Raw genomic sequence first — 12,095 nt, 5'->3', positions numbered from 1 at the left:
GACGGGCAGGAGGAACAAGCCATCTAGGTTCCCCTTCCCCAAGGCCATCGGCGGTGCTGAGAATCTACACGTAGGTTCCAGCATCTCCAACACGACTGCGCTATGTCCACCGGGTGGCGGCTTCTAAACTGTGGTCGCCCAGCAGTGGTTTCCCCCCGCCCCCCCGCCTTTGGGTGCTTTACGCAGCATGGAGGATCTTAGTTCCCGACCAGGGATCAAACCCTAGCTCCTTGCAGTGGAAGCGTGGAGTCTTAACCAGGGGACCACCAGGGAAGTCTGCCCGCCCCCTTCTCGCCCTGGTCTAGCGCTGTGAAACGCCCTCTGGCGGCTGGGGCTGGACTGTAGCAGAACCTATAGACCCCAAATCCGAGGGGTACCCCCTGGGCTGCAGATGTGGGCGGCTTCCTGAGGTCAAACGGCAGCATCCTTCTGGCCGCAGGGAGAACGGATGGTCAAGGGGTAGCGTGGAGGCAAAAGGTTGTGGCCTCCAGGACAGACAGTGGGGCCAGAGCAGAGAGGTGATGTCCACAGAGGTGGGGAGGGGGTTGTCCGATTACTTGGGGAGCCTGGCTTGGGGGGTCTGGGTGGGAATCAGGGCATCGCTGAGACGGGGTTCTGAACTTGTTCTAGTGTGAACTGCATCTGGGGGCCGTGGAGGCTGGGGTGGTATAGGAGGCAGCTGGATACACCCCCCTGGCCTGAAGCTCAAGGGTGGAGACTGTGCTCCAGGAGCAGAAGTGTGGAGAGAGAAGGCAACAAGGACCCTGGGGACCAGGACAGATAAGTCGCCTGGACACCTGGTACCACTGGGTCGCCCTCCAGGTTTAGCCCCATGAAGTGGTGAACTTGGGGAGGGCCTCTTCCTGGGTGTGATGATAGGGCAGCAGGGACATGCTCTCATATTTCGGTGGGGGGGGGGGTGACTGAAGGAGTGAAAGGAAGCTGGGGGCGTGCGATGAACACGTGTCTGGACTGGCTGGGTAACCCCCCCGGTGGCCCCGACCCTGTCCCCAACCTCGGGGAACTCCCAGGTGGTGATGCCACACTGGGACCTTGTCACACTCACCCTGGCACTCGGTGAGGCTGGGGCTGGGCTGGTAGCCCTCATCACAGACACAATGGAAGCTGCCCATGGTGTTGATGCAGCGGCCGTTGGCACAGGGGCTGGGCTGGGCACGGCATTCATCATCATCTGAGGCAGGAGGGATAAGGCAGGCCGGCAGGGAGGCAGGGAGGCCAGAGTCCCCCCGAGCTGGCCTCCACCTCCAGGGCCCATGCGTACCTGCCCACGTGCCCTCTGGCTTTGAACTCTCTTGTCTATGGTGGGATGGGGTGGGGAAGCCCTTCTGTACCTGTGCAGCCCTCCCCGGAGCCCGGCTGGGGCCTCGTGCCTGGGGGGCAGATGCAGGCGAAGGTGCCAATGAGGTTCTTGCACAGCATGCCCCGGGAGTGGCAGTCTTGCTCACCGTCTGCACACTCGTCCACATCTGTGGGTGACCATGGATCAATGGTGCTCAAGGCTCGTGAAAATCTGGACTCTCCCACCCTCCAGTGGCCTCCCAGAGAGGTCCCTGAAGCACTGCCCAGTGTCCGTTCCTCCCCCACCTGTCCCAGACGTCCTGGGAAGTCAAGTGGGAGGGGATGTGCCGGGAGCCAGTGTGAGGAATCCCACCCGTGACAAGGTCATGTGGCAGAGATCTGAAGGGCAAGGTCGAGTCAGATCTCAGGTTTCCCCTCTGGTATTTCCTGAGTGTGTACCCCTCAAAATAAGAATAAGCCTGCCTGGAAAAAGTCATCTCCAGGCTTCAGTCTTCTGCATTTGAAAGGGTGTTTCAATCCCAAAACCCCCCTGATGGCTTTTTAGCCTGCCTGCAGAACTCGTACAGCTGCGCATGTGATTGTTTGAGGCCTCCCGACTGCAGGAGGCACAGGAAGCTTAAAACATCCTAGGAATGTAGGGGCTTCCGAGGAGTCAAAATCATTAGAATAGGACTGATTAAAGGTTTCATTTGTTGAGCCAATACTTGCTGCCAAATTTTCATATCTTTTACTTGTTGATATAGTTGGTATATAGAAAAAACAAGTAGCAACATTAGATCTTTGAGTTAAGTACCTTCTTTGTTATAAACTACTGCGCCTTTGTTCTATAGAGTTGTAACTTTAGTGCTTTAAGGAGATGCAGATTAAAGAAAAACACTTCAGTGGAAACAAAATTAACATTCATTAAGGAAGAGAGCCAAAAAGTGTTAGCAAGCCTCTTGGCCAGAAGATAATGTAAATCACCTGAGACATTTTGTATACAAAAAGATATACAGAAAGAGTCTGGGCTGCTAACGCTACATAATTTTGTATTACCCATTGACCTCTATGTACAATCAAAAATGTATAGAGGGCCTTTCTAGACAATAGAGGCGGGGCCGGTCATTGGAAGGACTGGTTTAACCCATGTCTCCTCTTTACTCTAATTTCAGGCTGAATTCCCTTGGAACGTGGAGGCTCACCATGTCTACTTACTTGTCCCAGCTTTTAAGATCCGTAAGAGGGAGAGCCCAAGGCGGGGCACTCTCCGATATTCAAATGGGCGCCGGCGGCCTAACGTAGATGGTGCAAGCTCCTTGTCTGGAACTTTATTGGTTTTCCACGTAAACCAAGTTAATCAGCCTCTTTTCTCCACTTAATTTTCCTACTATATTATTTCTTCCTAACCTAATCTTATGTTAATAAATAAATAAGTTTTTCCCTCGCCAACGCCATCCCCGCTTCGAATTCCCTGGATCCATCGGGGCTGGACCCTGGCAGGGATGGTCAGGACTGCCCCAAACCAAACACCTGCATCCCCTGCCCACATCAGGGTCTCTGAATCTGTATGACCTTCACCACGGTCCCTGGAACACTGACCCTGAAACAGCCCTTGAGGGACCAAGTCCCAGGCCAGGGTTTCTACCCTCTATACTATGGACATTTGGGACTCAAAAATTCCTTGTGGTGGGAGGCTCCTCTGTCCAGTGTAGCATATTGAACAGCAACCTGGGCCACTCGATGCCTGTAGCAACCCCCACCTCTATTCAACTGTGGCAATAAGAAGTATCTCCAGACATTTCCACATGTCCCCAGGGGGGGAGGGAACAGTCACTGTCCCCACTGTGCTAGCCCATTCAGGGCATGTCCAGTCACCACCAGAGAGGCCTTCAGAGCCACAGTCCTGTTCTGTTAGACTGAGGAGATGCTCCCCTTTCATAAAAATACAAAACCACCCCTCACAAAAGAGCACCCATTGCACCCTCACTTGTCCCAGCTCTCCCGTCACTTTATCACTTAGTACTCATTCCCACTCTTGGAGGCACAGCTCTTATTTCTTCATTTTCTCTCGGGACCGAGGCACGGCTGAGCCCCAGCGCCCTGCCATCCGCTGCCTGCCTGTGTGGGTCCTACCTCGGCACATGGCCCCATCCTCTCGTAACGCATAGCCGACTGGACAGGTGCACGCGTAGGAGCCCTCGGTGTTGTGGCAGCGGAAGGCGCAGAGCAGGGGGTTCAGGGAGCACTCGTCAATGTCTGGAAAGGCCAGTGGAGGTGCCGGGTGGGTGGGGTCTGCCTGCCTCCCTTTCTCAGGTCAGCCCCCGCCCCCAGCTTCTGTTTCACAGCCCTGGGTCTGGGCAGGCCGAGCCTTACCCTCACAGGTCATCATGGGACCAGGTTCGAAGCCGTCTGCACAGGCACATTCGAAGCCTCCTATGACATTGGTGCAGGTGCCTCCCCCACAGGGGTGCCCGATGGAGCACTCATCTGTGTCTGCGGTGGGGAGGTAAGGGGGTGGGCAGGGCCTTCAGGGAGCCCCCACCATTGACATAATCCTGTCTGCCTCCTGCTGAGTGTCTACAGACTGGACAGGGCTAGATCTGCTGCACCTTCAGGGCTGGACTCAGGGCAGAAGCATGCGGTAAGTGAATACGTGAATACATGAATGAGGGACTTCCTGGTGGCCCGGTGGCTAAGACTCTGCACTCCCACTGCAGGGGACCCGGGTTCCATGCCTGGTCAGGGAATTAGATCCCACATGCTGCAACTGAGTTCACATGCAACAAAGACTTCACACACTGTAACTAAGATCCTGCGTGCCGCAGCTAAGACCTGATGCAGCCAATCAAATAAATATGAAAAACAAATAAATAGTAAAAGCTTTAAAAATAGGTGAATGAGTAAATGAGGAAGTAAACGAATGAGCTAGTGAGCTAGTGAATGAATGAGCAAGAGAGCACGTAAGTGAGTGAGTGAGTAAGTGAATGAATCAATAAGTGTGAGAATGTGTGAATAAGTGACCAGGTGAAAGAGTAAATACACGAGTAACTGCAAATGCATGAATGAGAAGGAATAAGTGAATGAGCGAGTAAACATTGGTGAGATGGACGTGCGGGTGGGCAGAGTGATAGCGCCTGAGAGGCGGGATGCTCCCTCGGGTGGCATGTGCCCGCCCCAGCTCCTTCCTTTCCTGGGAAGCAAGCTGGGGTGGGCTAGTCCCTCACCCACGCAGCTGACACCCGTGAAGTCCAGGCTGTAACCAAGGGGACACTCGCAGCGGAATGAGCCATCGGTGTTGACGCAAAGGCCATGAGTGCAGACGCCAGGGGTCTCCGCACACTCGTTTACATCTGCAAGCGGCAGGGGTTGCAGGCCTCTGTCACGCCCTGGGCACAGTCAGGGTCTCTTCCTTCCCTTCAAGGAGGTGGGGGGGGTGGTGTCCAGGGCCACCCATGGGTCAAGGAGGGAACCTGAGACTGGGGAACCAGGGTAGAGCTCAGACAGGGCTGGGCAGGAATACAGGAGGCTGCTGTGGCCTCGGGGGCTCTCAGCACGTGGGTGAGAAGCTCACCTTCCCTGGAGTCATCTGGGCCTGGGACTGCCCCGTGGCCAAAGGGACACAGCTCCTGAAAGGCGACTGGACACCAAGAGGGGAAGGGAGGTGAGGGTCTGTGGCCAGGTGCAGTCCCCAGCATCCCCTGTGTGTGGGGAAGGCTGGAGGAAGAATGGAAGGAGAGCGGACAGGGGAGGGGCAGGGGGCAGGCAGGAAGGACCAGGGAGACTGGGCAGGGGGGCCCTCACCACTGCCTTCCTGGGGACACAGCTCGCAGGGCTCATTCCAGCCCTCGCCGGGCCTCTGGCTACAACAGCACCGGGCCTTGGTGGTGTTGAAAGCTTTGGGTACTGAGCACTTTCCGGCCTCGAAATGGGTGAAGCAGAAACTCTGTCGTGTGTCTGTGGGGGTGATTCCCCAGGGAAACTGCTAGAAGGGCCAGCCACCCCCAGTTCTTGTGAATGGGGTGGTCCTGACCCTACCAGCAGCCAATAAGAACAGTTCAGGATCACTCCGTGGTGATTGGTTCAGGGACGAACATGTGAGCCACCCTGGACCAATGAGGGTCAGTCCTGGGGCTTTTGCTGAGAATCTGAGGATCCTTTCCAGCAACACCCCACATTCACAGAATCTGAGAATCCTTTCCAGCAACACCCCACATTCACAGCTGTGGGAGTCATCTCAAGTTGGCAGAATGGTCAAACCTAGCCACATAATTTTTGGGTCAGAATCCCCTTCTTGGAGAGGCAAAACAATTCATTCCAAAGAGCCAGAGGACCCCAGACTTCAGACCCCAAATTCTCATTACTGATGCCATTCCCTAGCCTGAGCCTTCATGATTCAGCTTTACAGATAGACTGAGAGGTTTGGCTCACCACTGGTTCCCAGAATGACAAATACTTGTTGAGTTGCCCTAACCTGGGAGAGAAGAGACTAGCTCAACCCAGTGAGGCTAGCCCACACTGGACAAGGCTCCTGGAGACCCACACAAGAAACTGCAAGCCCCCTTTCTGGGTGATGTAGCTCTTCCCCCACCCCACCTCCCACCTCTTCCCCCACCCCACCTCCCACCTCTTCCCTCAGCCTGAGTGCTCCCTGGCTCCAGACTCACCAAAGCAACGGTGCCCGTTGTCAGACAGGACAAAGTCAGGCGGGCAGAGGCAATTGAAGCTTCCAGCGGTGTTGGTACAGGTGCCAAAAAGGCACAGGTTGGGCTCTTCGGAGCACTCGTCGATGTCTGGAGGGGCAGGGACATAAAGTGAGGGGGGATGCAGCAGGCCCTCCACTGGTGGGGCAGAGTCAGCTGCTGGGAGGAGCAGATGGAGTGGGGGCCCAGCCTGGGAGGATCCAGAGACTGTTGCGGGGTGGGGTCCCCAGGGCTCAGGATGAGCCAGAGTACCAGGTAGGCAGTGTGTGTGTGTGTCTTTCATCTCCAAGGTAGAGGTCATGGTCAGGAGAGGTTCATCATTAGAGACTAACTCTGAACAGAGCTAACCAAGACTGGTCCCCTGAAGAAGGGAATGGTAACCTACTGCAGTATTCTTGCCTGGGAAATCCCATGGACAGGAGAGCTACAGTTCATGGGTTTGCAAAGAGTCAGACATGCCTGAGTGACTAAACCACCACCAACCAAGACTGGGTAACATTAGCCTGTGGTGGATGGAGTTAGCTCACATTATACTAGACTAGTCCATCTGCTCAGGCCAGACTGGCCCAGGTTAGCCCAGGTTGCACAAGCCTAATCCAAGTGAATGAATGGTGGTCAGGCCAGACTGCTCCAGATTAGCATGGAATATACAAGTCACCCAGGTGTGGAATAATACCGGAGCTCAGGTCAGACCAGTCCTCGATCACCACTCATCAAGTGAGGAATTCCATGTTTGGGCCAGTGAGACCCACACCCATGCCCATTTCATGGGATTCATGAGGAAGCCTGAGGGCCCCCGAGAGAGAGCATCTTAATAACAATAAAAGTGTACGGAGCTGCATTGAGCACTGTGCTAAGGGCAGCTTGTGTGTGTGTGTGTGTGTGTGTGTGTGTGTGTGAGATTCGGTTTTATTTTTTAATTTTTGGCTGCATCACAGGCATGTGGGATCCTAGCTCCCTGACCGGGGTTCGAACCCACATCCCCTGAGTTGGAAGCAAGGACTCTATACCACTGGACTACCAAATTCAGTTCAGTTCAGTTCAGTTCAGTTCAGTCGCTCAGTCATGTCCAACTCTTTGAGGTAGTCCCCTAAATGCATCTTTTCATTCACCACCAGTCCAGCTGGCATTTCCATTTTACACATGGAGGAACAGAGGCCCAGAGGTGCCCACCCCCCGGCCCCAGAGCTGGGAGGTGAGGGCAGATACTCACCAACACAATGGTCACTCTGCACCTGGAAGCCGGGGGGACAGATACAGCGGAAGGAGCCCTCAAGGTTCTGGCAAGTGCCTGGCAGGCAGGTTCCTGGAAGGCTGAGACACTCATTGGTGTCTATGGAGAGGAAGAGGAGGGGTCTCAGCACTAGCTGGGGGGCAGGGACTCGCCTGGGGCTGAGACCAGCACCTATGGTCACAGCATAATGGCCGAGAGCCCCTAGACAACCCCTCCTGGATCCAGAGGAAGGGCTGAGCCTTGGGAAAACAAAGACATCTGGAGAAGAGTATTCTGGGTCCTGGTGGGGGTTATAAGTGGAGCCAGGTGTTGTCCAGGGGAAGGGGGAGTGAAGTTCCTAATCTCAAGCCACTTGCAGACCCCTTTCATGCTTTCCATGTCATCCACGCAGCTCCTCTATTATTCCACACATCATAAAACTTGGATTTTTAAGACAATCATTCTCTAAACCACAAACCTGGCGAAAACATGGGTGTGGTGTGCTGGTTCTGTCTCTTTTTATACCTTAAAATAAATGTATGGTTATGAAATGGAGTCATGCCCCCTCAAAAGTGCCAACTGCAGGTCAGCTTGGAGCAGGGGCTGGCTGAGATGGCTTCAGCACCATGGTGAAGGAATGGCAACCCACTCCAGTATTCTTGCCTGGAGAATTCCATGGACAGAGGAGACTAGTGGGCTACCGTCTATGGGGCCACAAAGAGTTAGACATGACTGAGTAGCTAATACACACACACACCATTGTGATACTCACCTATGCAGTTCTTCCCATCACTTGTGAGCTCAAAGCCATCCTTGCAGAGGCAGTGGAAGGAGCCAGCCGTGTTGAGGCACTGGCCAAATCGGCACACCTGCCCCAGCATGGTGGTGCACTCATCCATGTCTGCAGAGGGAAGATGGGCCAGCAGGGTTACCCACAGAGCCTAAGGCTCTGAGCCTCCCTAGCACTTCTATTCAAAAAATTGACTTCACGGCTGTGACTTCAATTTATTGAGCACTTACATGCCAGTTGTGTGTTAACTCTCCAACCATCCTATGAGGCAGACACCAGTATTTTCTAATATGAGCATTGTAATGCTATGAATTTGCCCATAGGTCCTGCCTTAGCTGCATCCCACAAATTTTATGTTGTATTTTCTTTTCATTTAATTCAAAATGTTTTCTAATTTTCCTTATGATTTCTTCTTTTATCTATGGGTTCTTTAGGAGTACATTGCTTACTTTCCAAATACTTAGGGATTTTCTGGAGATCTTTTTGTGACTGACTACAATAGTTTAATTCCCTTACATTCTGAGAACCTACCTTGTGTAACCTCGATTAAAAAAAAAACAAAACTATTTGTTTTATGGCCCAGAATATGATCTTTCCTGGTGAATGTTCACGTACACCTAAGAATAATGTATATTCTGGAATGTTCCATAAATATCATTTGGGTCTAGGTGGTTCATAGTACTGTTGAGGTGTTTTATATTCTTACTGATCTTCTAATTTCCCCTTTATTACTGAGGGAGGAGAGTTGAGGTCTCTAACCATAACTGTGAGTTTGTCTATTTCATTTTTAGTTCTGTCAATTTTTACTTCCTACCTTTTAAAGCTCATTATTAGCTGCATAAACATTTATGATTGTTATGTCTTCTCAGAGAACTGACTCCTTTTAATACATACACTTACTCTATTTCTGGTAATATTCTTTGTCCAGAAGTCAATTTGATCTGATATTAAGATAGGTAGGTACTACTATTCTATAAATCTCCTTTTTATAGAGGAGGAAAGTAAGGTTAAGTGTCTTGCCTAAGGTCACATAGCTGGCAGATGGCAAAGCTGGGATTTGAACTCATACCACTTGAACTTGTAATCTACACTTTGAACCACTGCACTAAATTACCAGCATCTTGCCTTCACTGTTCACCTTCCTCTTTGTATTGGCCATCTCCTTCTTATCAACCTGAGTGTAAGCTCTAGGAAGGGACCCCTGGCACCTAACAACTGCAGGGGTTTGGAGAACTTTGTGGTTAACTAGTTTTTAATCTCCTGAGGTTGTTTTACTGAAGGCGTCCCCAGGTCGAGATCCTTTATTTCAGAGAGGTGGTGCCTCTCAAGCCAAGAATCAGCTTTTCAGTGGGGGTGCACCGAGGCTGGGCAGCTCACCCACGCAATCTCCGCTGTGTGTTGCCACAAAGCCGGGGAAGCAGAGGCAGCTGTAGGAGCCGACAATGTTCTTGCAGGTCCCATTTCCACACGGCTGCTGGTCACACTCGTCGACATCTGCCAGAGCAAAGGCCCCAACCCCTGGCCAGCTCACCCAGGGCAACAGGCAGCTTGGGGACTGAGCGCCTGACTGGACCCAGCCCCCTTCTCCAGTACCCAGCCCTGCCCACATGGATGGGAAATATATCCCTGGTACTATTCACTACCCCCATTTTACAGATGAGAAAACTGAGGTGCAGGGAGGTGAGTAAATTATTCACCCCAGGTGTCAGGGGCCAGGACTGAAACTTGTGAGTCAATGAACCAGGATGGGCGGAAGCACCAGCCCCACCCCAGGGGAGGTATAGACCCATGGCCTCCTCATGGCCTGGCCATTGAGGCGGGAGCAGGTGGGCACTCTCACCCATGCACAGGGTCTGGTCTGCTGAGGCCCGGAAGCCACGGTGACACAGACACACGTAGCTGTCCACTGTGTCCATGCAGTCGCCGTGGCTACAGACAGTCGGGATCTCTCGACACTCGTTCCGTCCTGAGGGAGGGCAGGCAGCACAGTGTCCCCAGGGCTCCCACCCACAGCATGTCCCGAGCCATCACATGCTGCAATTAGGGGAGCCCGACCCTGCCGGGAAGTTCCGCATGTGAGCTGTTGCCCCAGGGGAGACACTTCCCCTCCCATTTCATCCTCACGACTCCCCCATTAACAGATGTCCTTGGCACCCCCACCCCAAAGTACAGCCAAGGTGGCAACTCCAGCGATTAGGACCGTGCGCTTCCACTGGGGGCACAGGTTTGATCGTTGGTCCGAGAACTAAGGTCCCTCATGTAAAGTGACATGGCCAAAAAAATAAAAAACTACAGCCAAGGAGCAAAGTCCAGACAGGACCATGCCCTACCCAAGTCCCAGCAGGAGACAGAGTCTGGCTTTGTCCTGCTCCCTTACCTCCCAACTGTGTCCCCACTTACCCACACAAGCCCCACCTGGCGACAGCTTGTACCCTTGGGCGCACTTGCAGCGGTAGCTGCCAGCGATGTTGATGCAGTTGGCGTTCTGCTGGCAGGGGTTCTCCCCGCTGGTGCACTCATCCACGTCTGGGGAGTACAGCCAGCCAGGTGGGGGGAGTGAAAGAAAATCTTTCCTGCAGAATCAAACCCTAAATCCAGCCCCCTCCCCCTGGTTTTTCCAGAAGCAGCTAGAACCACATGGAGGGGATGACGTGGGCTGGAGCCCCTTGGAAAGGCGTTAGCCCCATAGGCAGAGGGGGAAACTGAGATTCACGGAATTTAAATGACTTGCCCGGAGAGCACAGGGTGGGAGAAGGACCAGGACCCCACGCGGGGGTGGGGGTAGGGGGGCGGCAGCACCTTCGCAGACCAGCAGCAGGCTGTTGTAGCTGAAGCCCGTGGGGCACTCGCAGCGGAAGCTCCCGATCTGGTTGATGCAGACGCCGCTGGCACAGATGGCGGGGATCTCCCCACACTCGTCGATGTCTGGGGAAGTCACCAGCCATCAGGGGCAGCCCAGCCCCTGGCATCGTCTGGGGACCCTGACCTAAGAGATCGTGCCACTGGGGAGAACCTGTGTGTCCACAAGCGAGCCTTCAGTTGAAAAATTCTGCTGTGGCTAACCTAGAACTGCTGACAGCAGAAAGAAATCAGGATGTGAGAGGGAAGGCAGAAGGGGAGAGGGCATCTTTCTCAATAAAAATGCACATTGGCTGTGACCCAGCACACATGTGTGTGTGTGCAAGCCTGCTATTCTGGGGTCTCTGGAGTGAAGCAGCCCCATGTGTCAGCAGGAAGTTGCATGAGAGGACCTGCGATGACGTTTAGCAAGAAACCAGAAACATCAAAAGAGGAACTGATGACAAAATGTGGTCTCTCCAGACTTCCCTGACGGTCCAGTCATTAAGACTCTGTGCTCCCACTGCAGGGGGCACAGGTTGGATCCCTGGTCAGGGAAGAGCCTGCATGCCACATGGTCAAAAAATAAATGTGGCTATCTATTTTACCACCACAATACTGTAAAGTAATTATCCTCTAATTAAAAAAAAGCATAACAAATGTGGTCTTTTCATACAAGAGAATATGATTCAGCCTGAAAAAGGGGTGAAGCACGGACACTCGCTACAATGTGGGTGAACCTTGAAAACATGAAGCTTAATGAGAGAAGCCAGTCCCCAAAGAACAAACACCGTATGATACCATTTATATGAAATGTCCAGAGCAGACACATCCAAAGAGACAGAAAGCAGACTAGTGGTTGCTGGGGGGCTGGGGGAAGAGAGAATGAGGAATGATTGTTTATAGGGACGGAGTTTCTTTTGGTGTGATGGAATGCTCTAAACTTGAATTGAAGTGATGGAGCACAACTCTGAGTTTTCCCTTTGACCACACCTCATAGCATGTGGAACTTTCTAGACTAGGGATCAAACCCATGCCCCCTGCAATGGAAGAACAGAGCCTGAACCCCTGGACCACCAAGGAAGCCCCTGAAGTGTGCACTTTTGATGGGTGAAGTGTATGGTGCGTGAATTATATCTCAGGAGAGCTGTTTTATTTATATGAGATCCTGGAATCTGCCTAAGTGTCCATCCACGGGGAACTGACTCATGGCCTGGGATGTATCCACACTTGGAATACTACAAAGCAGGACATA

The 12,095-nt window shown here is 52.8% G+C and overlaps 1 protein-coding gene across 1 annotated transcript in view; it reads right to left on the bottom strand.

Annotated features, from left to right (window-relative positions):
- FBN3 (fibrillin 3) overlaps window positions 1–12,095 on the bottom strand; it is a 68,390-nt gene that overhangs the window by 12,885 nt on the left and 43,410 nt on the right. Inside the window, exons 42-55 of the mRNA XM_018051001.1 lie at window positions 10,802–10,927; window positions 10,403–10,528; window positions 9,843–9,968; window positions 9,380–9,496; window positions 7,985–8,113; window positions 7,213–7,332; window positions 5,964–6,089; window positions 5,101–5,253; window positions 4,871–4,936; window positions 4,524–4,649; window positions 3,673–3,792; window positions 3,433–3,555; window positions 1,353–1,487; window positions 1,067–1,192 (exon numbers count right to left, since the gene is read on the bottom strand). Of these exons, the coding sequence (XP_017906490.1) occupies window positions 1,067–1,192; window positions 1,353–1,487; window positions 3,433–3,555; window positions 3,673–3,792; window positions 4,524–4,649; window positions 4,871–4,936; window positions 5,101–5,253; window positions 5,964–6,089; window positions 7,213–7,332; window positions 7,985–8,113; window positions 9,380–9,496; window positions 9,843–9,968; window positions 10,403–10,528; window positions 10,802–10,927 (1,719 nt within the window). The remainder of the gene's footprint in view (window positions 1–1,066; window positions 1,193–1,352; window positions 1,488–3,432; window positions 3,556–3,672; window positions 3,793–4,523; window positions 4,650–4,870; window positions 4,937–5,100; window positions 5,254–5,963; window positions 6,090–7,212; window positions 7,333–7,984; window positions 8,114–9,379; window positions 9,497–9,842; window positions 9,969–10,402; window positions 10,529–10,801; window positions 10,928–12,095) is intronic.

This window comes from Capra hircus, chromosome 7 (assembly GCF_001704415.2).
Source record: "Capra hircus breed San Clemente chromosome 7, ASM170441v1, whole genome shotgun sequence".
Taxonomy (NCBI): domain Eukaryota; kingdom Metazoa; phylum Chordata; class Mammalia; order Artiodactyla; family Bovidae; genus Capra; species Capra hircus.
The sequence above is the reverse complement of the archived record's forward strand: the minus strand, read 5'-3'. Positions and strand labels throughout refer to the sequence as shown.